The sequence below is a fragment of the Fistularia commersonii genome, chromosome 5, assembly GCF_037954325.1.
Source record: "Fistularia commersonii isolate RoL2024-O1a breed Wild chromosome 5, RoL_Fcom_v1.0, whole genome shotgun sequence".
In the NCBI taxonomy this organism is placed as follows: domain Eukaryota; kingdom Metazoa; phylum Chordata; class Actinopteri; order Syngnathiformes; family Fistulariidae; genus Fistularia; species Fistularia commersonii.
In genome coordinates, this window is record NC_141288.1 from 9437196 (window position 1) to 9464830 (window position 27635).

At 38.9% G+C, this 27635-nt stretch overlaps 2 protein-coding genes and 1 long non-coding RNA gene across 4 annotated transcripts; 2 read left to right on the forward strand and 1 right to left on the reverse strand.

The window, feature by feature from the left end:
- The first annotated feature begins 781 nt into the window (after positions 1–781).
- On the forward strand, positions 782–5458 carry spx (spexin hormone). 2 transcript variants are annotated; one of them, XM_086146732.1, is made up of 6 exons: positions 782–878; positions 1165–1248; positions 2250–2307; positions 2389–2451; positions 3797–3883; positions 4813–5458. In XM_086146732.1, exons 1-6 carry the CDS (start codon positions 873–875, stop codon positions 4875–4877), a joined length of 363 nt encoding a protein of 120 aa, XP_086002858.1. In that variant the 5' UTR covers positions 782–872; the 3' UTR covers positions 4878–5458. The 2 variants fall into 2 exon arrangements, with proteins under 2 accessions (XP_086002858.1, XP_086002859.1); XM_086146733.1 differs by lacking the exon at positions 2389–2451.
- Positions 5459–5588: 130 nt separating this feature from the next.
- gys2 (glycogen synthase 2) lies at positions 5589–27635 on the reverse strand. The gene is made up of 16 exons (XM_086146729.1): positions 26013–27635; positions 22007–22188; positions 17880–18071; positions 16995–17180; positions 15269–15413; positions 14401–14518; positions 14072–14192; positions 13823–13929; positions 11598–11657; positions 11397–11475; positions 9118–9231; positions 8752–8878; positions 8510–8605; positions 8082–8245; positions 7552–7632; positions 5589–5906 (listed from the first exon to the last, which is right to left on the reverse strand). The coding sequence occupies exons 1-16, from the start codon at positions 26137–26139 to the stop codon at positions 5682–5684; spliced, it is 2124 nt and encodes a 707-aa protein (XP_086002855.1). The 5' UTR covers positions 26140–27635; the 3' UTR covers positions 5589–5681.
- LOC147234012 (uncharacterized) lies at positions 23709–25521 on the forward strand. Its single transcript, XR_015106100.1, has 2 exons — positions 23709–23870; positions 23961–25521. It is a non-coding gene; the product is annotated as an uncharacterized LOC147234012 (long non-coding RNA).

Consider the following 27635-nt stretch of genomic DNA (forward strand, 5'->3'; position numbering starts at 1 on the left):
TACTGCAGGGTCGTTGCAGTATGTTTTTGTTTTTTGTTTGGAAGTTTATTAGAACAGTGTACAAATACATTAAGCACAGAGGCAGAGATGTTTGTACCAGATTATAGCTCATAGCTAATTTCCATCTGTAGTCCTGTAGTATAATTGTGCTGTTTTTTCTCCTGAACTTATTTTTCCACATTTGCTTAAATTTCAATCAATTAGTATCTCTCTAATTTGATTGAGATATTATCTGCATGTCAAACTCAGGCGAAAATGCAGAAACACTCATTTAAGAACAAGTTGTGGAGTGTCAGTGTCACATCTGCTCGCAAAACATAGAAGTCTGCCCAATGTTGCAGTTTGGTATCAGACCGCAACAGAATCCAGCACTTGGTATCATCTAGGCGTGTTCATAGCTGAGAGTATAGCGTCCTGATTCATAAAATCCCACCCTCATCTATTCATGTTCTGCTTCTGTGAGCAAGGCACAAACATGTCAATATCGGGTGGGTGGGATGGTGGTTTGTGGGATGGGGGCGGGGTGGGGACATCAGCCTGCCAAGGCAATGTTTTACATTAACTTTCTGCAAGACAAGTGATTTAGAAATATGACAGAGCAGCCCGGTCGGGCTGTTGGAAGCAGTTTTAATTCAGAAATATGTACAGTGCACGTCATCCCATCAATGGAAGGAGCTGAATTGATCTGCACCTTCATTCATCCACCCTCCAAACCACCCCCCTTTCATCAAACTGGCGTGACCTATCGCTGCAGACATCATGAAGGAGCTCATTCCGTGGGCTTCTCCAGCACTGAGGTATAAATCCAGGAGGAAGGAAAACTAGCTACCGCCTTTCTGACAAAGACGCTGGACACCATCATCTCAGGCGCCATGAGAGTAAGTAGCCGAAATACTCACATGGGTCAGGTATGCATTTGTTAATTAGTATTATTTTTTGGAAGGAATATCACAAAACTGTGTTTGAGAACTTTATAAATCAAACTTTTGTCATGTCTTCAATTTCAATGGAACATCTAAGCTAAAACAAGTATTGCTCACAATTTTCAATAGTACTGTTTATAGCACCTTTGGTTTTTACATTTCCTTCACAATGAAATTAAGGGAAACCCTTCACAAAGAATTCACGCACATCACTTTTTCGCTGATATGACCCCCACCATAGGGTTTGAAGACCATCAGCGTAACTTGTGTTCTCACACTCCTGCTGCTGGCTACGCTTGTCACACAGTCCTGGAGCGCGCCGAAGGTAATGTTAATTTCTTTGTAGTAAACTAACGTCATGTTTGCACTGACTTGGTATTATTTAATGAGCATTATTTTCTTGATTGCATTTCTTTTACTCACCTTGATGAATTGTGACTTTTTACAGAATACAAGGAAATAATAATAATAAATGTTATATTATCAATATTATCATTGCTATAAAAGTTATCATTGTTAAATACAAATGTTTGCATTTTTTTGTCAAGCAGCTAAATTTTGCAATTCAATTTCATAATTTTTTAAAAGAAATTTGGATAATTTCCAAGTATGTCCTCATCTTTGTCCATTTTGTCCAAATTGTAAATTTCAATTTGAGTTACTGTGAATAAATCTGTGGGTTGACTCAAAGGTTGACCCACAGCTCTTGAGGTATGCAATGATTGGAGACAAAGATCAATGTGTTCAGCAACTGAATGAAAAGAGTTCAAAATAAATAAATATTCTTTGGGAAAAAATGAATACAAGAATAAAGATATCCATTTGTTTCTTGCCTGTATAGAGGGTTAAATCCAGTTTCTAAATTTCTAATACCTTTTTTCAAGTCACAATAAAAAAAAAAAACAGTTGTATATTTTTCAATAATTATAGAGTATTATTTACAGTGAAGGATTCCTCTTTTTGTGTTTTTTTTATTTTTTATTTTTGTTAATTTTTTTTTGTGTGGTCACACTCGTGCACTTACTGTTTCTACAAAGACTGTATATGGCTTTGCTAAAACTGAAAAGATTTCTCCATATTGATAAAATGCTAACATTCACAATTCTGTGCATGTGTGTTTGTGTATACATTTGCACACAGACGCATGTGGGTGTTTTTTTTTTATTTCTGGAGGAGGGTAGGGCTGTGGTACAGGACATTTTGCAGTGTGATGCCCTTACTCCTATTTCAAATTCTTCAAATCTCTATATTCTTCAAATGACTAATAAATAAGGATAAAGTGATGAGAAATGGTAAAAGTGTTTTTCATCTGCTGTTTATTGACAGGAGTCCTTCCAGCGAAGAAACTGGACCCCGCAGGCAATGCTTTATCTGAAAGGCACACGTATGTACTGTCCTCCTCGCACTGCCAACATTGTGTCTCTAAGATGGTACGAGCTGCGTTTTAACTCTGTCAACTTTTCAGAGGGACGCAGGTTCATCTCAGAGGACCGGAAAGAGGGGGATGTGTATGACACATTACATTTAGGTACCGCAAAACTCGCTGGAATCATCTTGTATTCTGAATTCTTGTATGGATGCATGCAGTTGTTTTTTATTTCTGAGATATTTTTTTAAAGGTACAATTTATTCTTGCTTTCTGATGATCCACCTTGTTAAATCCAATGTCTTTTTTTGATTCCTGGCAGCTTTGGGTGAAATGTCAAGACGAATGTATTTTCAGTGTTTAAGTAAATTTTTGGACAACAGTTCTCACTCGGGCTCTTTGCTGTTTTTTTTTTTCATAATTATTTTTTTTATTTTTTTTTTAACCTATTTCTATCATATTCCAGTAACTGGTTTGATAATTGATTTAATATCAATTGTATCATTGCAGTATTGAAGCTTGGCTTCCAGCATGTCATCAGGCAGGAGTGTATCATTGTCTGTTGCGCCACCAACTCAAGAGTCTTTAAAAATTATCTGTAGAAAAAAACTGGAAACCCTGGAGACCATGAGGCCTAAAATTCTAAGACTGCAGGCTTGTTACACTGAAGTGCAAAGCGCTTTCCCAATTTTTCAATTAGCCTAGGTATGGAGCCCTTTTCATGTGATCCAAGACCCAACCTTTAATTGGATTTAACAGCATATCACAAAAACACCCCTAAAATCTATTTTATAGTTATATTCTAAAAAGGTCCAAACAATAACAAAAACACTAATAATCCTATATACCTGGTTACGCTCAGTGTAATAAGATTTCTTCACCCTGCTTGCAACGTAAATTATCATGACATTTCAATGGTAGGCAAATCATCTGAAATGGTGCAACAAGTCAGTAAATTAAGTTTATTTTTTGACAAATGTGTATATTATCCTTGATCATTTGCACTTTTTTATAGAAAATGGCAGGTGATCAATAGACCTTTCAGGTGTACATATAAAAAAGCAAACGTTATCACAAAACATTGTGTCTGGTAAGAGACGACATGGGATTACAATTAAAAGGATTAAATAAAATCTTATTAGATTACATAATATATGCTGGTATTGGCTGATGTTGCCAATGAAAAAGAAGTCTCTAGTCAATGCATTATTCAAATTTAAGAAAGCCCCAAGAAGCCAAAGGGTACCTCCTGACCGTAAGTCATATGGGTGCTTGACTGAGATGGCCTGCAACATCATAAAAATTCAGATTTTATCCTATGTAATGAATCGTATTCCCTTTTTGAAGGTGCCTGCAAAAGTACGAGGCTCATCTCCGGCCGCACGCTGACCCAAAGGAGAAAGAGCTCCTTTGGCATTTGGTGCTAAAAATATGTCTTTGGTGAAGGTGAACAGCACAGCAGAGCAGGCAAAGTCAACATCATTATTTTCTGTTTGCACTCTTGCAGAGACCCGCAGTCAGAACACAGAGAAGCTGAGTGTGGATCAGGCTGCCACCGTGCTGCTTAACTTTCTGCAGCAGGCCAGAGAGGGAGGTGAGAACCCCGCCTGCTATAGCGTTTGTCAAATAAAAACTACATTTTATCCCCTTAGAGAAGATCCAGAGATCTTACAGATAAACTTACCCTTTGTTCTAAATACGAAAAACCCTGTGTTGTTGGGTTTTTGATAAATCTTCTAAAACTTTTTGCTATTTTGTCTTGTTATCACCACTTCACAGGACAACTCAAAACAACTGTGGGATTTAGAGAAGTAAACTGACCAACCTGCAGGGTCTCACTCTTTAACCACCAATATTTTCATTCATTTGATGTGTTTACCTCCTCAAAAGAGGTGAAATACTAAATCATTTATCTGAAGAGCCATAGAACGAATGTTTTCAGTAGAAGTTCCTTGTTTTCCCACAATGCGAACTACACCCAGACATTGCATCCCGTCTCAAATGTCACATTAAGTTGTTCTAACTGAAATGTTGCCAGGAATGCTTCCCAAAGGCCACATTCTCATCTCCAGTATTTCATACTGATTCACAAAATGCTCTTCAGCTACACCGACCTTAAAATGCTCACTGGTTCATGTCAATGTCAGAAAAACATTGTGCTTTTATCATCAATATTTTAGTTTAATAGTTACTGTGTTCCACTTTTATCCAGACTAAGAGCTTTCACAGAAACTGACAACTGTGACAGATTATTGAAAATAATTAAACGGATGATGGTCCCACACGTTGCAAATTCCTTCCGCCAGCAACTGTGACTTCCATGAAGCCTGACAGTCAGAACAAAAATTTCCCTTCAGGCAACACTAAAATGTAAACTTTTGACAGCTTCATTCAGCAAAGGCAATAAAAAAATGAATAAATAAACATGATATGGGAGTCAAATGAATCCGGAAACAACGATTTACTTGTTTTATTTGCTCTGTCTGATATCAATCATGTTCTTCCTCTCTCTTTGTCACATAGCTGATGAAAACCCAGACGAGGTGTATTTTCAGGAGCTGCCTGTGTGGAAGAGAGAGTACTTCTAATAGTCATCCCTTTTTGTAAATCACAGACATTGTCTTTGTTTTTTGAGGGATCAGATGTATGAGAAAGGAGGGAGAAACATGTTTTGTACATATTAATTCTTTAAATATATTTGAATGTTTTAATAAATCCAGTTTGAACTGATAGCACTACTGCCTGAGCTTCTGCTTCGTGGTAATATGGTCTTACTCCAACTAGAGGGAATAAAGGGAGAAATATAGTATATTCACCCCCCCCCCCCACACACACACACACACAAACAGGCGTAACATTTATAAGGCCTTTTCACTTATTCTTTGTCTTGTTCAATTTTCTCAGTTTATTTCATAAACTCCTATGATTGGGCTCCTTATAATGCAACCATTTGTCACGTTTCTTTGGTCTGAATTCTATTGATATACTTTTTCCACAATTTTTATGTGTTATGTTATTAATTATAGATATATAAATTAATGGGGAAGTGATTTTTAAAATTGTGAGAAGAGGATTTGAATATGGGGGAGTGTTTAGAGGATTAATGAAAAGTAGAATATCACACATTTTTTGTAATATGAATGCAGGTCCAAAGGGATTCACACTAAAATCATGATCAAGGAGTTTGTACATTTACCCTTCTTTTTCTGTTAAAAAAAAACCTATATGGCTGCTTTTATATAAGTTGCCCCCAAATTACTAGAATTCGTAATTAAAAGAAGCACAATATCCACTATATCCACTAGCAACATGTTCAAAGGCTTTATTTGGTCCACAGTTCACAAACGTTCAAGGAATCTCTCAAGGCATTGATAAATGTTGGTACCACAGTCTCAATTTCCAGATTTTCCAGGTAGCTTGTTCGTCCCCTCAGACATGACACCCAGGCGAAAGGGAGCCTTGATGTTCAGGCGATCCCTTTCAGCCTCCTCATCTTCGTCGTAGGCCTCATCATCATCATCGTCGTCCTCCACGTCACTGTGGTGGGGTGTGGAGTGGAGAGAGGCAGATGGAGATGGGGGCACGGAGTACGGTCGGGGGAATCGGAAACCCTCCGTCTGCAGAAAAAAGTTTGACAGACCAACTTTCCAGTTACAGCTTTACAGACGCTTCTTTCTTTGCTCCCTTCTTCTTTCTCGTCTTTTCCTTCTTTCCCCAACATTTTATCTGATTTTCACATCCCTCTTCTTTGTCCCTTCCTGCTCCCATTTTCTGGAACATCCTGGTCAGACTTGAGACCTAAACACCCACGTGCAGTCTGACCGATCAGTAAGAGAGTGCCACAAGGCTCTGTTCTTTGCAAAGTATGACAATTTCCTTTAAACTGATTGTCACTGTAAGCTAATGCATACTGTTTGCCTTACTATTGACCACTTCAATTATATAATGTCAAAGAACCCTACCACCCAGTCAGATGTCCAAGCTCTCAGGACACAGGGCTACTTGTGATCCCTACGCTCTCTAAAACCAAAAAAAAGGGGCCACAAATAAAGTTATGACGCTTCTCTTTTGTGGAACCATCCTCCAATCTCTATCCAGGGGGTGGACACCCTCTCTTTGTTTACAGATGGGCTTAAAACCTTTCTATTTGAGAAAGCTTATAGTCAGGGCAAGGATAGCCCCTAGTTATGCGGCCATAGGCTTACTTTACTTGGGGATATCCCATGATGCACTTCTCTCATTCACCCCAACTCTTCCCCATCCTGTCTGCCTTTATGTCCTTTCATACACCTCATGTCTTCTCCCAAGTCTCTGAACTGTCATTTTGCTGGTTCACAGGGGTGCAACTTCTACCTATTGCTTTGCGCCAACCAATATTTCTTTCTCTCTCTTTCTACCTCAGCTGATCCAGACAAGTGCCATCATACAATTGTGCTGTGATTGTCTGGTGGAAATAAAGGAAACCTCACAAAATTAGGAGTTGAAATCTAAGATTTAAAAAAAAATATATGCTTGTCCTTGTCAATGCTTTGTTTATTTAATCAGTATATTGTTGGAGGTCAAGGAACACTATGCTCCCCTTTGGATGAAGATATGAAGGTCTTTCTGAGTGCTGCGAATATATAATCCAACTTTATTCCAGATCTGATAATTTCCAGATCTGATAATCTAGTACAACAAATTACCTACCCACCTACCCAACAATCCATAAATGGATTGTTGGGTAGGTGGGTGGGTGGGCGGTTGTAGGAGAGGTTGAGGGATTTAGCACTGGGATGTTTTGTCATGCCAATCATCCAAATGCTAGGCTGTCAATTAAAATCCAACAAATGTGGGTTGGACGCATCAGCATCCAGCTCTTTGGGGAACACATAAAAGGGATTAATTCTCATGCTCATGAATTGATTAAAGAAAGTGGGTGTTTAGGTTCTTATTATTTATGACTTATGTTTTCTTCCAAGGTCTAATAAGGGATTTCACTGGGAACCACATATGCGATTGAGAGGTTACAGAGTATATGAGGTGTGTATTTATGTATGTGTATATGTAAGTGATGTGTTCACCATTTCATCTAATGTATTATTTCATCTAATTGTTGTTACTTTCCTGTCTAAATCTCTCTCTCGATTCATTAAAATACAGTTTTTGGTGCATGTACACATTGACGGTACTATTGAAGGTAATGAAAAAATATTTTCAGTTATCTAAGTTTTCACCAAGGAGGATTGTTTGGTGTATTTATCCATTTGTCCATTTCCTCACCTTTAGAGGGACCATAGGTTCCACTTTGAACTTGTCTGGGAAGGCTCTGCTGAGTGCAAGGTGTCGGGCATGAATGTAGAACTGTCAATGACACGTCAGCAGAAACAAGCTAAGCAAACAAGATCAGGTATATTACAATGGAGTCAATATTCTGATAATTAATTCATTTATAAAATGAGAACACGTGCATTGAGGTAGTTCTATTTATAAGACAAGACAATACTTCATTGATCCCCATTGGGGAAATTCAAGATCAGATTCCGGGAACAGTATTCAGACTATGTAAAAAAAAGAAATCCTTGTCATAACTCATTTCACAATATTGTCAGACACTGATTAAAATGGTGATGAGGTGAGTGCAAATCAAAAATATCAAATCCCAGATAATAGTACGTGATTATGTCTTTTCTAACAGCTGGGGAAGGATTATAATTTGGTTTTGTTGTTTTTCCCATCCAACTATTTAAACCAAACTCCACCGCACAACATATCTCCTTGAGTCATCACGCATCCCAGAGAGTGCTACGCACCCGTCCCAGGTATCTCCAGTCCAAAAGGTCAGACAGCCTCTCAGCTCTGTTGCGCTGGATGATGCGCTGACGCCGAGACTGCTGGCAGAAACTGAACATAAACTGCGTCAGCTGGTTGCAGGATTCCTCCGCTGACCGATACCGGCGGTCCACGATGTAGATACCTATATTAGTCCAATGAGGTAACCAGAAACATAATTTCTTTGGTTTGATATGGAAATGGTGGAATAATATATTTCAAGCCGTTCCAAAGATGTTCCACAGTATGGCCGTTGTGTTTTTTCTGTCTGATTCAACATGGTGGCTTGGCTGCGAACTTTATTTTTTGTGGCCACACATCTCCAAAATGTTTCTTTACCCATTACCCAATGAGGCATTGTGTGTGTGTTTGAATATGCATGTGTGTGAGAGAGAAAGATTGTTTGCACCATAGGCAGCAGGGTCTGAGACATGCTCCTCCATGAAGCACCCAAATCCAGAAAGGTTGGTAGTCACACTGGGAATACCCATGACAGTGCATTCACCTAAGGAAGCAAAACATAGCTGTTTGTCATAGTGCCACAAAACACACATTTTCACATGGGCTAGGAGACAATATAAACACTCCTAGGGAGACAATCTTTGACTGTTGGCAGCAACATAATACAAGTAGGTCTTTGGCAAAGGCTACCAGGGGTGTATCCCCAGGGTTCATAGTAGGAAGGAAACACGCCAAGATTGCAGCCGCGGACAAAGTCCTCATAGTCCATGGGCAGCAGGGGGCTGGTGGAGGACAGGAACTCAGGATGGAAAATGACCTTAAGAGAGTGAGTGAGAGAGTGGGCACATTCAGTTCTATAAGCCCAATGGTGGCATCGGTCAGTAAAGCAGACTTACTCTGGCACTCGGACAAATATTCCTAAATTCCAATTCCATTCTATTGAGGATGTTGGGACTTATAACATCGCACATCCCAAAATAGCAAGAAGAATTAAAAGTAGATCTAAGGCTTGGGCTTTCATACTGAACATTTTCTGAAACACCTTGAGATTTCTACCTTCACCCGGTCGTTCCTGGAGTTAAAGAGGCCGATTCGTCTGATATTACTTAGGATGGGGTCTGTTGAGTCTTCCAGCATGTTATGGGTGGTTACAGGGGGTAGGCCGTGTCTCTGCAATAGTAATGGAAGATTAAATAACAGGGGCAAAATTGTATACATTTATATGTCATCAAATCAAAAAACAGTTGTCTCATGTAGAGCAGGCCTGGGCCATACTCTTTAAAAATTACAGACCGAAAACAACCAGTCCCCCATGAGCAAACACTTGGTGAGAGTGGTGAGGAAACACTGCCTTTTACCAGACAGAAACCTTGGACAGATACAAGCTGATTGCAGGTGTCCTTCTGTTTTGACCAGTTGCAGTAGGAATAGAGTAGATAGAAAGCAAGAACACGATAGAGACAGAGGAGAGCAAATATGTCATTCTGTCAGTTCCAAAAAAAGTTGGTCATATCCACTCTCTTGAATGAGCATTCTATATTATATTAAACAAGATGCATTTGTCTGTCAATTGTTGATAAATAATTTCATTTATGGTACACAAACAGAACTATTAACGCAGTATGAACTCATCCCACTGCACTTTGAGTAAGGGTTAAATATCAAATATATGACTGAGACAAAGTGCCAGAGCTAGAGTAACTGTGTTCCTGGCTTGAAAAGCAGTTACAGCCTTGTTGTGAATCTTGCAATATAAAAAAAAACAGGGCCGTAAATTTGAAAGAGGTGGTGGGGAGACACCAACCAGAGAGGCTTGGAAATGAAAAATGTCTGAGACAAAATTAAATATCACAACAGCAGCTATTTCCTGTCACTGACCAGGGATGAATATCTACGCCTTCACCTCAATGTTGCTATATCTATCAACATCAGCATGAACTCATTTAACTAAAAAAAAAAAAAATCCTTCTGTTTTCGTTTTTTTGCGCGGATATTTTGCTTGTTACACTCTGCCACAACATACATCACCTCAATGGTGTATTGACCCAAGGTCTTGAGCAGTGGGAGATAATTAACCCTTGTTCAAGATAGTCCATTCATATTTCAACTCTGATGTTCATTCATGGTTTTCTGCTCAAGGGAATACCTCCCCGCACACACACGCACACACACACACACACACACACACACACACACACAGACGCAGGGCTCATCACTCACACTACTGCGAAATGTCATGTCCATTCATAAAAACACTGCAGGGGTCATCAGAGTTCATCAGTGGACATATGTACATTTTGCACTCCTTGTTTGGCACACTGACCAATCCTACTGAGGCAGTTTTAAAACTTTTAGCCAAATAATCCACCCAAGCACTTATTCCATATTCCAAGGAAGGTAATGACATCATTCTAAAAGAATCACAAGCTCGTGGTGCCTTGTCTTTCTATAAATTGCAGTAAAATATTTGTTTAGAAAATACCATTTTACCAAAGGTGTTATTAAAAAGTAATAATATTACCCTTTCAGCTTTTAACGCTTTTAGACAATGGTGTGTAATTCAATTAAAATGTGATTAATGGGGAAAAATGTATTCACTCAATACTTAGGAAAATCCAATTTGTTGAGATATTGCGATTTTTTTAATATTCTGGTATGATATTTAAGTGCTAGCATATTTAGATCAAATAAAAACCAAATGGGCGAAAGTGAAATGTAAATCATTACTCAAAGCTTGTCTACTTTAAGGGTTTCAAGAGCTACATATACAACCTGAACGTGTTGGATTTCATTTACCTATTTGCTCTAAGTGCAGTGGATGGGCAAAAGAGCAGGACATGTTTTCCTCCATGTTTCACCTCAGTAGATATCTTAACCTCGCCAGCTCTGCTTGCTGGTTGAGTACATTACTGAGGATATAAGACATTCATTTGACTAAAATTGTTGGACTACTGCCTCACATCACATCTTATTCAATAAATCAAAAATCCCTGGACTATCTCTGCATCTTTAAACACAGATCTGCGTATGTCTTTTCATAGTCTTTTATAAACACAGACATCGCAATGTTGCATATAGAAAAAAGATAAAGAATACAAAATAATACACCTTTATGATCAGATATTTGGAGAACCCAAAACAGTCACATTTGAGATGTTGTGATTGATTGACATTTGAGAGAAACTCACACATCGACAGTCGACCCTGACATAAGTGGATTAATGACTTTAACATTTACACCAACTGGCAAAGAAAAAATTAGCCAAATTAACTCTTCTGAGAAATGAAGAAAGCCCTTGAAGGACTGACAGGAGTGGACAAGAGTGTTTCGGTACCTGAGTGGCGTAGATGGCTCTCTTCATAATGGTAAAGTCATCTCGGTCCAGGACAGAGTTCATGTCGGGGATCTGCCCCCTGAGGATGACAGAATTTAGCATTGACCTCATCCATCCAACACAGAAAAGCCTGAGTTGTGTATGAAGCACCGAATATTTCTTGCATATTTGTCTGGACAGTGTTCAAGTAACTGGCCTTACTTGAGCAAAGCATCGTACAGCCTCTTTCCAAACTTCTCCTTCACAATGTGAGCTGTATCCCTGGGAGACACAGGGACAAGAAGTGAACTTTCAGATCACAACATCCAGTCACTTATAAAAGTTTTGACTTTGAAGAAACAAGCAGTTGTCTTGTTATATTCTCAGAGCAACATGTAAGCTCTGCATCCTGCTTTCTCTTTCTCTAGTTGGTTGTTTCCTCAGATATTCCAACCCTGACTGCCATTGTATGTAACATTCCTTTACAGTGACTGGTTCTAGGGCTTTACTATTAGGTAATTTCATTTGACCTAATGTTGTTTCTGAGCTGGTCCCAAGCCCGGATTAATGCAGAGGGTTGCCTCAGGAAGGTCATCTGGCGTAAATCTTTTGCCAAAACCAAACATATGAATCAAAGCTTATAATCTCATACCGGATCTGTCAAGGCCCGGGTTAACAACAACAACCATTGCTACCGATGACCTACAGGGTACCAATGGAAACTGGCCTACTGTAGAGAGGTAGAGTGGTAGACAGCTGGTCAAAATGGAGTGAAGGAAGGTGGATATACTGTGTGTCCAGGAGACCAGGTGGAAAGGTAGTAAGGCTAGAGGCTTAGGAGTATCATGATACTGAGCGGAAGAGAAATGGAGTAGGAGTTATCTTGAAGGAGGACTTTGTTGGGAATGTTCTGGAGGTCAAAAGAATGTCAGATAGACTTTTGAGTCTGAAACTGGAAATTGAAGATGTAATGCTCAATGTTGTCAAAGGCTATGCCTTGCAGGTGGGATGTGAGTTTGAGGAGAAGGAGAAGTTCTGGAATGAGCCAGAGGAAGTGATGCAGAATATCCCCAGAGACGAGAGTGGTAATTGGTGCAGACTTGGATGGGCATGTTGGTGCATGCAATAGAGGGTGAGAAGATGCCTACAGAAGACAAAGTGTGATGGTGTCTATTTTTAAGAATAATGGGGAGGTGCAGAATTGCGGCAAAAATAGAGGGACAAAGTTGATGAGCAGTTAATGAAGTTACGGGAAAGAGTAGTGGAAACTAGACTAAGAGCCGAAGTCAGTATTTGTGAACAGCAGTATTGCCTCGTGTCTACACAGAGTACTACAGATGCTGTATTTGCTTTGAGAATGCTAATAAAGAAGTAGAAACAAGGCCAGAGGGAGCTGCCTTGTGTTTTTGTAGACCTAGAAAAGGCATATGACAGGGTGCCAGGAGAGGGACTCTGGTATTGTTTTAGGAAGTCTGGAGTGTCAGAGAAGTATGGTAGACTGGTGCAGGACATGTATGCTGCGCGCTGTAGGGGTAACAGAGAAGTTCAAGTTGGAGCTGGGACTCCATCAGGGATCAGCTCTGAGCCCCTTCTTGTTTGCAGTGGTGATGGACAGGCTGACAGATGAGGTTAGACAGGAATCTCCTTTGACCATGATGTTTGCAGATGACATTGTATACTGTAATGAGAGCAGGGAACCGGTTGAAGAAAATCTAGTGAGGCAGAGGTATGCGCTTGAAAGTAGAGGAATGAAGTTAGTTGCAGCAAGACAGAGTATGTGTGTGAATGACAGGAACCCCGATGGAGCGATGAGGCTACAGGAAGTGGGGATCAAGAAGTTGGAGGATTTCAGGAACCCGGAATTGGGGGTCAACAGTCCAAAGCAATGGAGAGTGTGGAAAAGAGGTGGAGAGACAGGTCCAAGCAGGTTGGAATGGGTCGAGAAAAGTGTCAGGGGTACTATGCAATATAAGACAATCAGCCAGAATGAAATGAAAGGTGTACAAGACAGTGGTGAGAGCAGCAATGCTGTATGGCCTAGAAACAGTTCCAATGATGAAAAGTAGGAAGAGCTAGCGTTCACAGAGATGAGGATGCTGAGATTCTCTTTGGGAGTGAACAGGATGGATAGGATCAGGAATGAGTCTATCAGAGGAACAGCACATGTTAGATGTTTTGGAGAGAAGGTCAGAGAAGCCAGACTGAGATGGTTCGGTCATGTACAGAGGGTGGATAGAGCTGCCAGACAGGAGGTCTCGAGGAAGCGTGGAAGACCAAGGAGAAGATTTATGGACGTAGTGAGAGAGGATCTGAAGGTAGTCGGTGTGAGAGAGGAGGATGCAGAGAATAGGGTTAGATGGAGAAGGTTGATTCGCTGTGGAAGCCCTTGAAGGGGAAAGCCAAAAGGAGAAGAGGTTAAGTATTGGATTATAATGTGACTTACTTACCAGAGCTGTTTGCGTATAGCCTGCCCCTTGAGAGATTCCACATTGAAATTGTTGGTTTTAGCTGGCATGATAAAGAAAACTACAACTGTCACATCATTTCTGTGGACCTGCGAAGATATTTAGCGATAGATTCCCATGAATGGGATGTTATTCTCCTTCACATCGTTAACAAATTATAAAAACACAACTCTTTTCTGCTCAAGGGAATACCTTGATTGATTTAGTTGCTTGAAATGGGGAGTAACTTACCCGAAGAAGGTAGTTCAGTCTGGAAAGTGATTCAAGGAAAATGTCAGCCCCTTTGTTGGAGAACTCATATCGTCCAGCAATAAAGAAAAAGAGGGTTTTGTCCAGGTTGAAGTCCAGATGACTGTCAGAAAAAGTGTTATAAACTCATATTTACATATCAGATGAAGAAGATAATTAAAGGCTCAGATTGTCAATACTGTGTCGTTCTTTGACAGGTATTTGACATACAGATACATTTAGTGATTAATTTTCATCTGAGAATACCCTCACGCACACCCATTGGTAGATTAGTGCTTGCGTTTACATTGGACTGCTTGAGCTTCACACACCCATAGAAGTGTCCTCTGACGAACTCCTGGATACAAGCCTTATTGGTGGAGTGCAGGTTTTGAAACTCGTGCATTGCTGAAAATTTCTTTACATTCAGCCCGTTTGGAGTCACCACATCTGTATCATCAATACACAAAAGGGACAAGTTTAATGGCTGCTGGGAAAAATGCTTGCCTCTTTGAACCCAATTACCTGGTTTGATATTAACATTCCCAGATGGAATGTCTTGAGGTCCCTAAAGTTTCTAAAAGCAACACAGGAGCCAGAGCATCCAGTTACCAAGCTGTGGAACCATTTCCAATCTCTATCTGGGGAGCAGACACCCTCTCTTTGCTTAAAAATAGGACTATAATGTTACTTTTGGAGAAAAGATTGTGGTCAGAGCTAGACTAGCCCCTAGTTATGTTGCCATAGGCTTACTCTGCTGAGGGACATCCCATGACAGAACTCTCTCATTCCTCCCACTCTTCCTATCGTGTCTGGACTTATGTTCCTTCATCAATGCATGATAGTAACCTCATTTCTCCTCCCAAATCCATGAGCTCTCTCATTTCCAAGGTTCCCATTGGACATGAATTGATGTCCTGCAGCGGCTCTACCAGGCATCCACCATTGTTGTTTCTTTAATGAATTCTTCTACTTTTTCACTCAGCTTCTCCCTTTAAGTGTCACCACAGCGAATCAACCTCCTCAAAATATCCCTATCCTCTTCTCTCCCACTCTTGTTTATTTTTATGAAAATTTAAACAATTATTGTATTGTATCATGTCAGCTATTTCTATGTAACTATTACCACAACTGGTATTCGTAGTAACAGATCATTTGTGCCAAAACTACAAGCACAATTAGATAAAACAGTTTCTCCACCTGGCTTCCTGTGCAGCATGTGGTTGGCCTCCACGGCGGTGATCTGGGAGACGGTGGTAAAGACATGAGCACAGTGGACCGCCGCCCTCTCCAGGCAGTAGCGATGGTAGATCTGCCTCTCTCCCGCCTCCTTGTCAATGTTGAACTACAATGCACACAAACATAAAATATGTTGTGCTAATTTGTTTCGCAATCATTCTAAATTATTGACCCTTTATTTATATATTCATATATATATATAATTTATTTTTTTTATTTTTTTTAAATACATTTTTATATATTTTTAAAAATATATATTTAAAAAAAAAAAAATATATATATATATATATATATTTTTTTTTTTTTTTTTTTTTTTTTTGTTTCCTTAAAACAGTCATCCCTTTGTATCTTCTTATGGATGATGCTGTCTTTTATAAACCTAGTAATTTAACCAAAACAGGAACTCAGAGAATAGAAAATTATTTTTTTGTATAATTTTGTCATTTGTTCATTAATGCCAAGATTATTCAGCCATAGACAGACAGACAGACAGACAGACAGACAGATAGATAGATAGATAGATAGATAGATAGATAGATAGATAGATAGATAGATAGATAGATAGATAGATAGATAGATAGATAGATAGATAGATAGATAGATAGATAGATAGATTTCAGGGGGAGGGCTCTACCGCTCTACCGTCAGCCACAGCCACCTCAAGGCCAGGTCGAAACCCTCAAAAGCTGTTTCTTCAGGGATCCAAAAGATTGGATTTATATGAATCCCCAGTGACATTAGTGCCATGAGTCAGTTTAGTAAAGCTTTGAATTCAAACAACAGGTTTTAAAGGGTGAAAGGAGCTCCCTGCCCCTGATTGCCCATCTTCCCTTCATACCCCAAGGTGTCGCAGTCAGCAAAGCTGAAAATGCATATTGATACAATCCCGTCAATAGAAAAATGAAGTTTCTCCAAACTCGCTGTTTCAGGTTGAGGGCTACAAACACCTGTCAATTACCTGGTGAGCCAGAGAGTGGCCTTTATCTCTTGGCTGACCTTTACACGCAGGCTGAGGAGAGTCAATTACCCGCATCAAACCAAACCATCACAAATGGCTCAGTAATAAGTGCCTGGAAAGGGCTGCAATTTTGGTTCTGAGTCTTATAATGTGAAAATTATTACAAGGGGTTGTGTCTGTCAGTAAAGCAGAAGAAGGAATGCGCTCACCAGAATTATAATTTGTTTGTGCTCTTTTCTGCAGATTATATGAAGTCCATTGCTGTGCTGGTCTGTATATTTTCAAAAAAAAAGATTGTTCTCTTTACAATTAATCATTTCAATTACAGTCATTACAAATAATCATATTTGTATGAGGCAGAATCACTTCAGTAACAGGTAAAAAAATAATACAGCTTGTGTGAAATAAGTATTTAAAGCTTGAGTGTTTATTCATTATGTATATTATTGTGTTGGTTTCTCAGTTACTGATGACAACCTTTCCAAACTGAACTTAGATCTTGTTAACTCACGAATGCTGATTGAAATTAAATATTCTAATGTGTTTAATCTGATGTTTAATGGAGGCCACTTTGAAAAATTATTTACATTTAAATAGCAATGCCCTTTTACTATGTTTGACATTTGATTGCTGTGTCTGTCTTGACGCTACATGTTTCAGCATCTACAGCACTTAAAATCTTTTTTTTTTAAATGGGAATTTACCTGGGTGCGGAAAACAATATCTTACCTTGTCCAGGTTGTTGTAGAAGTCGACATTCCCAGCACAGAGGTATCGTCCCAACAGGGTGGCGTGTGTGGTGAAAAGAGTTGCCATGGGAATCTTGCGCGAGCGGGAGAGAATGAGGCCTGCACCAGCCTGCCACTCGTGGAAATGACATATGACATTCGGTTTGTCTCCAAGCTGATCTGTCAGCTGTAAAAGAAACAAGTGGCAGGATACTCAGTTCAAAACTGGTGTAAACAAACTTTGTATTGCCATGGTTCAGTTATTCTATTAACTTTATATAACATGTACCTATCTTTCAGTTTTGTGATAATAAAGTCACTTCTCTTATCACAAACACATACACATATTAATGCTGCCTTTCCTTGAATTCCAGCATATTATTTAATTAAAACGCCATCTTGCAATATTTGATTCCCGAAAATAATATACACTATTTTTATCTAAATATGTAAACTTTTAAGTTAATTCCACCTCAAAACTTTATTTCACAACTTTGGTATCAGATTGTGACTTGGCACTGCCAAAGGATTTGTCATAACTTACTTTAAAATGTTTTTTCTTTGCCCTAGAAAAGTGCTCTATATAGCTTATATTTATTCAACATAAAATTTACAGTATATCATTTAAAAAAATAAAAGCATGGCAACTCATTGAGGGTAGGCATGTTATTTTCTCCTTTCTTCTGCTCTCTCGCCCAAGGTGCTTTGTTTACGCTATCTTTACCTTTGCTTGTTCACAATTAAAAATAATAAATAATTACTCAGTCTGGTGAGAACTGTTTACGGTACCCAATCAATTCTGCTGACAAAAACTCAAGACAGCCAGCACTCATATATTCACTGAGTCTGTCTTGGACATGGTGAAGAGTAGATTCATGTTGCCAACCTCTTTGAAGAACCAGGCGATCAGGGAGCCTAAAATCAGGGAGTCGTTGGCTTCCCGGTCGTGGTAGGGCAGGCCGATGTTGCAAGTCTGCCACAGATCTCCTCTCCAGCGGTCTAGATTCCAGGCAGCTGAGCCGATATCAAACAGGATCACGTATGGGTTGCCCTCAATCAGCCAGCGGCCGAAATGAACCTACAGCATCATTGGTTGTAAATGAACCTCACCAGTGATGGATCGTTTTTAATTTCCAAAGGTCAGATTCTAAAACTCGTGGTTTTCGTGCAAAAAAATCATGACGGAAAATGTAAAGTGTGTTTTTTGAATGCTTTGTAGCATAATCGCAGAGCTTTGCTCTACTTGAACCTAAGGTCATAGTTCTTAAGACTTTTTGATTTATCCAAACCCAATACCTTATGCTCAAACGATCATACACACACAAAAAGTGTTTCCCTATCGCTCAGATTGCTGCTATCTGCGGTTGAGGAGCCCCATCTAGTGGGCAAAAATGTTCACCTATGGCCAAATTATAACAATCTTAATAATGATGAATATTGTGCAAAAAATGCAACTAATGCGCATAATAATAATGAATCTACTCACCACTACTACTACTACTACTACTACTAATAATAATAATAATAATAATAATAATAATAATAATAATAATAATAATAATAATAATAATAATAATAATGTGGTGGACACTAAGGGGTGTGGGCTCTCACCCCATGGGACCAGGGGCTGGGGGCATGTTTGACGTCAGCGGTATTATGGTCCACAGATGTTCAGTGTCAGTTTTGTGTTGGTGTTAAAGGAATAAAATGTGATCTTGCTTCATTTCCACAATCCTTCCTTTTCACCCCACAATAATAATAATAACAACAACAACAATAATAATAATAATAATAATAATAATATCACAGTAATAATGATGATGATGTTACCAGACCCACAGATACACCTCGGCCATAGCTGCCACCATCCATTACTCCCTCTCCCATCAACAAAACAAAAACTCCTACATGAGGATGCTCTTAGTGGGCCACAGCACCACCATCAACAGTCATCAACCCCACAAACTCACCCACAAAATGTCCACCCTCAGCCTGCAGCCCACCATCAGTGTCTGGCTCCTGGACTTCCTGACTGGCAAAGCCCAGTCAGTAAAGATAAGTAATAGATTTCATCCAGCATCATCACGAACATGGGCACTCCTCAGGGATGTGTCCTCGGACCCATCCTCCCCCAAACCATACATTTCAAACTCCAACCCTCATCCTACATTTCAAACTCTGGTTTGACTTTAAATGTAGGATGACACAGCTGAAGAACTTGCATACCCAACAGCCAACAGACTCCCCAGCAGCCGACAGGAGTCCATAACAATGTTCCACCTTAACTGCCTAAACAACATGTATACAACCTACACCAGCAACGTGTGAGTTGCACACTCAAAGCTGGACTCAAACTTGCTCACCAACCAATACCATTTACACCTCTAATTCTGTTACATTTTTGCATCTGTTTACATTTCCGTGCACAGTTTTCCTGTATAATTACATCTATATGTTTAATATTATTATTTATTCATTACACTTATCTGAATGCACCGTGGACAGAAAAGTAAGAATTTCACTGTATAAGGAAACACATTTCCAGACTGTGCATATGACAATAAAAAGGATGGATCTTTAAATCTTACATTTTGAATGATAATGTTGATAAAAATCATGATAATTATTATGATCATAATTATTGTTGCAGTCGTTCTTTAATGTCATCCAATTTGAGTTTTCAAAATGTCAAACTCCATGCAAAAAGGGTGCCAGGGTGCCAGGGTGCTTCTCACAGGGAGGCAGAACAACTAACCACTGCACCACTGCATGCCAACTTCTGTTTTTATTATTTGCAGTAGCTGTAGTGGTCGTAGCATTATATTCACATAAAACAAAAGAAAAACATACGAGGGGGAAGATGTTATCATAAATGTCTTGAATAAATAAATGGTATAAATAACATCAAGTACACCTCCTCCTCTCTATCTCTATCTACTATGTCTATTAGCCACCATGATCTACATGTGGGGGACATCTTTTAAAAATGTCATCAGTGTCCTAGTTTGCAGAATAATTTATCATATATTTGAAGCTTATGTGCAGAAGGACAGAGGACAGGTCCTTGGAATATGATGCCACTGTACTGTACATTTATTCTTTTCTGTTTTCAACATATAAGACAATTGGGTTATTATTATTCACTGCATCAGAACTGTATCTGTGTCATTGTTCATTTACTTATGTGCTACAAATAAACAATGGAATGACCTGCATGATACCAATGGGAACTGGGCTAATGTAGATCAAAGAAGGAGAGGAGGAAGGGATGTTCAGAAGCAGAGAGAAAAGGAAAGGCAAGAGAGTGGGACTAAGAGTAGGGTCTTTGAATATCAGGTCTATGACAGAAAAAGGTAGAGAGTTGGTCGACATGATGCAGAGAAGGAAGGTGGATATACTGTGTGTCCAGGAGACCAGTTGGAAAGGTAGTAAGGCAAGAGGCTTAGGAGCAGGCCTTAAGTTGTATTATTATGGTACTGAAAAGAAAAGAATGGAGTAGGAGTTATCTCGAAGGAGGAGTTTGTCAGGAACACTCTGGAGGTGAAAAGAATGTCAGATAGACTTATGAGTCTGAAACTGGAAATTGAAGGTGTGATGCTCAATGTTGTTAGTGGCTATGGCGTGCTGGGGGGATGTGAGTTTGAGGAGAAGGAGAAGTTCTGGAATGAGTTAAGTGAAGGGATGCAGAATCTCCCCAGAGATGTGAGAATTGTAATTGGTGCAGACTTCAATGGGCATGTTGGTGCAGGCAATAGAGGGGATGAGGTAGTGATGGGCAGATTTGGTATCCAGGATAGGAACGCAGAGGGACAGATGGTGGTAGACTTTGCAAAAAGGATGGAAATGGCTGTGGTGAACACTTTTTTCCAGAAAAGACAGGAACATAGGGTAACTCATAAGAGCGGAGATAGGAGCAGAGAGTAATGGTGCCATTAAAGAAAAGGGGGTTGTGAAGAATTGCAGCAAAAATAGAGGGTGTGGTTGAGCCTTACAATGAAGTTATGAGAACGAATAGGGGAAACTAGACTGAGAGCAGAAGTCAGTATTTGGAGCAGCAGTATGGCCTCATGCCTAGAAAGAGTATAGATGCAGTATTGGCTTTGAGAATGCTAATAGAGAAGTACAGAGAGGGCCAGAGGGAGCAACATTGTTTTTTTGTAGACCTAGGAAAAGCATATGACAGGTTGCCAAGAGAGGAACTCTGGTATTGTATGAGGAAGTCTGGAGTGTCAGAGAAGTATGGTGGACTGGTGCAGGACATGTATGCTAGCTGTGAGACAGCGGTGCAGTGCTGTAGGGGTAACAGAGAGGTACAAGGTGGAGGTGGGACTCCATCAGGGATCAGCTCTGAGCCCTTCTTGTTTGCAGTGGTGATGGACAGGCTGACAGGCTTTGTGGAGATGAGGTTAGATAGGAATCTCCATAGACCATGATGTTTGCAGATGACATTATGATCTGTAGTAAGACCAGGGAACAGGTTGAGGAAAATCTAGAGAGGTAGAGGTATGCGCTGGACAGGAGAAGAATGGAGATCAGTCGCAGTAAGACAGAATATACTGTATGGGTGTGAATGAGAGGAACCGTGTGGAACCGTTGGAGCAGTGAGGCTACAGTCCAGAGCAACAGAGTGTGGAAAAAATAGGTGAAGAGACGGGTTCAAGCAAGTTTGAATTTGTGGAGAGAAGTGTCAAGGTTACTGACTGAAGATGCCAGAAGAAGAAGAGGAAAATCCTTGTAAAACTGTATTTTTGATCCAAAGCCCAGGTTCTGATCAAACCATCTGATAAGAAACTGTCCGAAGGCCCCGCTCCATTTTCAAAGTGGATGTACCATGCCTTTGCTTGGAGTTTTTAAGGCTAATCATTAATATATTTTAATTGAGGTTGACTTTTGACAGTGTATCAAATGTTTAGCTTTCAAATGCAAAGCTCAGTAATTATCATGCATTAGGTCATTTTATAAACACAGCCAGCCAGATTCATATGGACACCCAACCATGAAATCATCTCCTACCTGGCAGCCATTGGTGATTAGACTGTCCATGGCTTTCCTGATAGCCGGGTTGGGGGGCTCACAGCTCTCCACCTGGGTCTTGAAGTTGTGTTCAAAGTATGGACCCATCATGAAGTAGTTGTCCCCCCATTCATCCACCGTGATCTTAGCCTTGGTCTGGATCACTGTGTAAATCCCACCAACTGCAAATACACAAATAGTGAGGAGTGAGATTCATATGCATGCATAACATCAATAGATATTGAGCTCCCTTCACTGTTTACTTCACTTTACTTTTTACTAATTACTTTAAAATACTTCTGCACCTAGCTGTGGTAGTAAAATCAGATAACGACGATTTATGTAAACAGATTAGGGATTCACGCTTCTTTGAATCTTGTTACTAAAATGGACAAAATCTTGAATAACAAACTTTAGTTGTTTTAAGTATATCAAATATTTGTAAATTATAGTCTTTAATCACAAAGTTATTTGGAGAATTTACTATTCAAAGAGGGCTATTATTATTCAGTCATCTGTATTTAAATTAACTGTATATCATACTCACACAGCTGAAGAAAATGTTGTCAAAATTTGGTAGTAAATACTATTGTTGTCTATGACTGACAGGTTGATTGTAAATTAAATGTAAGCAAGAAAGCATTCACTGTTTTGCTTTTTTTATATAATTCAGTCAGTTTTGGTTATATTTAATACAAGTGATCATGAAAGACATTGTTGTTTAGGTACTTCAATAAGCTGATTGTCTGTCAAACAGCATATGAGGATGGTATATCTGCTGTTATACAGTGTTTTCAACATTTTGGGCATAATAATACAACATTAATGAAGAAGTAGTCAAAAAGTAGGTTGTCAGTATTACATGTTGATATACTAGGGAAGTGGCTTGATTTACTGAAGCTTTCCTGGTGTCCCCCACTGTTATTTCTTTGATGAATATTACAGCTATTACTGTATCATTATTACCAGTGAGCCGTCAGTGAGCTCAGATCTGTCCAAGGTTTCTGCCCCCTCTACATGGAAAAGTGTCAGGAGACAACTATGTTGTGATTTAGCACTTTATAAATACAATATGACTTGGCATGATTTATGTTTATTGTATATTATGCTTGAAAAGATAAGGTGAGGTAAGGTTAGGTAAGATCTAAAGTTAAGCAGGGTAAAAAATGTCATCTAATGAAATTAGTTATTAAAACCTTAAAGTCAGTCCAGTTCTGAACTTGTTACTTGCAGGTATTAAAATAGCAAATTGCAAATGTTGTCTAACTTTGTCTGGTGTATTCCTCAGTTTCATAACAGTCTGTTTTTTGCACTTTGAAATCAGGACCATATATATTATTGTGGTGTGACGCATAAAAAAAAAAAACAAACAAAACATTCTAATGTTTTCCAAAAGTCTCCCTTAGCAGTCTGGGCGCGGGGGGGTTACATAAGAACTAAGGTCAGGGGCAACATTGGGGTTGTTGATAACCTCTGACTCGACTGCCAACATGACCAGGACCACAACTACATAGTCAACGTCAGCAAAGTGACGAAGGAGGGTTTTTATCTTGCTCCCATTTTGTCTCACTCTTTGCACCTTGTGATTTCAAAACTGAGAGACTAACACAAACATTTGGTCACAAGCAAAGTCGCAGCATGCTTGGAGGAAATTGAACAATATGATTAATGTCATAATGTCAAATTTGTGATATTATAGAATTATAATTTAATAACAAATTTAAATGATGCAAATTAAGATTTTTTTTTCCCTTGTACTTTGGTCAGTGGTCAAGTCTGACCATCAAGTTCAAAGTGATGTTTTGTTTTGCCTTTCATTGGGCACTGGGGCTTATCACCAACTTCAGATCTCTTGCTCACCACTGTAAGCTCTCCGATCACAATGGATGTTTTTCATTGTCTTCACGTGGACTAAAGTATTATTTATTCTCCCTGTCTGCCCTCTCACCTTCAGCATGGCGAGGAGATTCAGATCACGTCCACTTAATTCTCACCGTTTTGTGTGATGTTATGCTAAATTGCTGCTCCCTTTGCCTGGAATGAACTACAGAGAAAACCCAAAACTTAAAGGCTTGGTCACACTGGATGGTTTTAAGAGGTTTTTCGATGGATGTGTTATGATATTTCTTTTTTTTAGGATTGTGATCCAGAAACACTGTTGTCTGATTATTCTAGGTTTTCATGATATATATGGCAGCTGATAGTCTGTGCTGTATCTTTGTTGTAAGTCTGTCAAATGTGCCACTGCCTGTCTTGGCCAGGACAAGGACAAATTTGAAAAAGAGACTTTTTATCTTAATGTTGGTTTTCCAGGTTACATACAGGTTAAATAAAAAAATAAATTTCTAATCTGAATCCAAAGTATTGCCTCTCTCTCTCTATATATATATATCGTAACTGACTTGCTGGTATTTTGAAATGATTCATTCACTTATTTCTTTTTGTCATAGTTTTCAGTGTTGTTGTTTTTATTTTATTTTTTGTCACCCTTTTACTCTTTTTAAAGCATTGTTATCTCATTTTTCCATCAGTATCGTAAATCAATGGTTCTGATTTTATACATCAATTTCTGATTCAGGACAATAACCTTAACCTGTATTCTTGGCCCAAAAAATGGGAAATTTGTTTAACCAGGGACCTCTGTTTGAATAATAAATATAAGTGGAAATCAGACATGACTTGTTTGCTATTTTTTTGAAAATAATCTTTCTCTAATCACTAAACTGCAAATTCTGCATATCGGAACTATCAAAGCAACTTTTGTTTAGAGTTACTGCATGATAAAAAAACCAAGAACATTAGTAATCAATGTTTTTTCTACCTGTTATTCACCTTTAATCTGTAAAATGCTTATATGACATATTTAATATGATATATAATTTGATTATTCAAAGGCGAACACTGGCAAAAAAAAAAAAATTGAAATAACCCTGTAGTGAACGCTGCTCCTTTGCAACTACTTATCTGTAGCTTAATGTTTAACCCTGAAGAGGGAGCAGACTGTCAACACCCTTGCCTGATTTTTAACATTTGCTCTTTAAAGGACACAAAGTCACAATTTCACATAAAATGTGAACCAACAGGGCTGAGAGTCATGCTTATAAACCAAAATATTTTAACCGAAACTAGATCAATTGATAATTTGAGATTGTGCAGGATGAATCTACAATGCCATTCAGAGCAAACAAATCAGGTCTAATCTCCATTACATTAACAATCAAATTTTAGAAATAGCCTAAAATCATTACACACTGAATGTGTGATTACTGAATGTAACCACGTTTTCTTCAGGGAAATTTGGACAAAACCAGTGGCTGCTTATTGCAAGCAGTGAATGTGAGGTAAATATAAATTAACAGAGGAAGTGCCTGATCGCATTAAAATGTGATCATGGAAAACATTTGCACACAGATAACATAAACCCCATTTCAACTTGGCTTTAAATTAGCTCAAGGTGACTTTTGTTTGACGCCAAGGGTGAATCCAACATTCAGCCCAGTCTCTTTATTTCCCCATTCCATTCCCCATTGTAAATTAAACAATATGAAATTTCCCAAGAATGATTCAGCATTTTTACAAAATTTGCATGAAAAAAAAATGGGAATTTTAATTTGAGTGGTACAATTCATTTTAGGTGATAGTTAATTCACATTAAAAGATGATTACAAACATGACTTTTTGATGTATTAAATAATCTTTTTTATATTTATATTGTCATTTTATTTAAACATGTATCTTTTACAAGTGATTTTAATGTTGTTCTAAGTCATAGTCTATATTTATGTAATATTCTGCAATACGCATTAAGAAGTAGGACTTCAATGAGCATTAATAAAAAAAGGTGCATCTACATATTTATCCCTGCAAAATCTATGACTATTTATTCTTACATATTATCATTTATTGTCATTTATTATGTGCATTTTAATAATGTGGTATAATTGTCTTTCACATTTTACTGTATTAATAATTTCTTTGTGTTTGCAAACATTTCCTGCTATCTGACCTTTATTGGTGACTTCCCAGGCCACTTCGAAGAGCAGCAGATCATCCACAGGCAGCTCATCCTCCTCCCAAGCAGGCAGCACCCCGCTTAAGGATGTCATTGACAGGGAACGCGAAAGCGGCATCATGAAACCTGCGCCGTCCAACACTCAGCCCGCTGAGATGGTGAGTGGCCTCCAAACAGGCCAGCAGGTTGAGGTCCTGGGTCCAGAGGGGACTGTGTCTCTGAACACAGCGGGACAAGATAAATAGGACTGATGGGGGCAAAGAACTTCTTCCCCGCCTACTCGGGCCAACCCTCAGCAGGGGGTTAACCCTCGGTATGTTAAATTCTGTCAGAATACTTCTTCCTGAAGGGCTCTGTGAAGCTTTTGAACCAAAAACCACACAACTAGAACATTTTCATTCCCGTCTTGCTATTTCTAGATCACTACTTGGCACCCACTGGCTCAGACTGCTCCTCTTAAAGCAATTCTAGCCGATTGAATTTCTCCAATAAAGAAGTTGATTCAATGTCATGATACCATACCATCTCCAAAACAGATTGACTTTCAATCTATTCATTAACTAGGTAAGGGGTTTATCATATTTGGTAAATTGTTTAGAAGTTTATTAGGACAGTGTACATTTACATTAAGCACAGAGGCAGAGATGTTTGTACCAGATTGCAGCTCATAGATTATTTCCATCTGTAGTCCTGGGAAGACAATACAAATATAAAACTGTACAAAATAGACAATATATATAAAATATACAGATAGGCAATAAAATAACTATACAATATATAAATAGACAATAAATTATGTATTTTGCAAGTTGAAAGTGCTATTGTGACATTGTTGTGATATTACTTTGGTCATCTGATGGCAAAATACCCATCGGGCATTGTTAGCGTGAGCATGTTTTGTGCTCCAGAATCCAATTTTTAACAAAGGTGTGAAAATCAGTCATGTTCTTTAAGATTGTCTGGAAGCCCATTCCATTCTTTGATGGCTTTATAGGAGAAGGCAGATTGAGGAAAGGCAGACATTTTTTTAGGGAACATTGCAGTCTTATCTAGACACCGACCTTAGCTCTTGACTTCTGAGTTGGGAGCGAGGCTAGATGTAGGTCTTAAGAGGAGGTGGGGCGGCATTATGTAAAATTTTGTGGACCAGACGGATATCAGAGTACCTAAATATACATATATCATATACATTACCATATACATATCAAATATATCATATTTGGTCTTGACTTAGGTAGCGCTTTCATACCTTGATTACATTAATCAATTCAGACACATATTCAGATATACTGAGGGCGGCAGACCTGCCATGCAGTGTTCTAGCCTGACCATCTGAAGCAATTTAGGGTTCAGTGTCTTGGGACACTTGCAGACAGGCAGAGCCAGAAAATTAAACAGCCAACCATCTGATTGGTGGGACACCCGCTATAAAGCCACATATATGAGCCATAGCCACCACAAAATATCAATTTATTGTAGCATTTTAGACAGGGAAAACACCCAGATGACGGTAAAACATATGTTTAATAAGTAATAGCTGTTGTTGGCCACAGCCACGCCAAACAAGCCTGCAATACAACTAGCTGTTACCACTCAATTCTTGGTAACAAAAAAAAA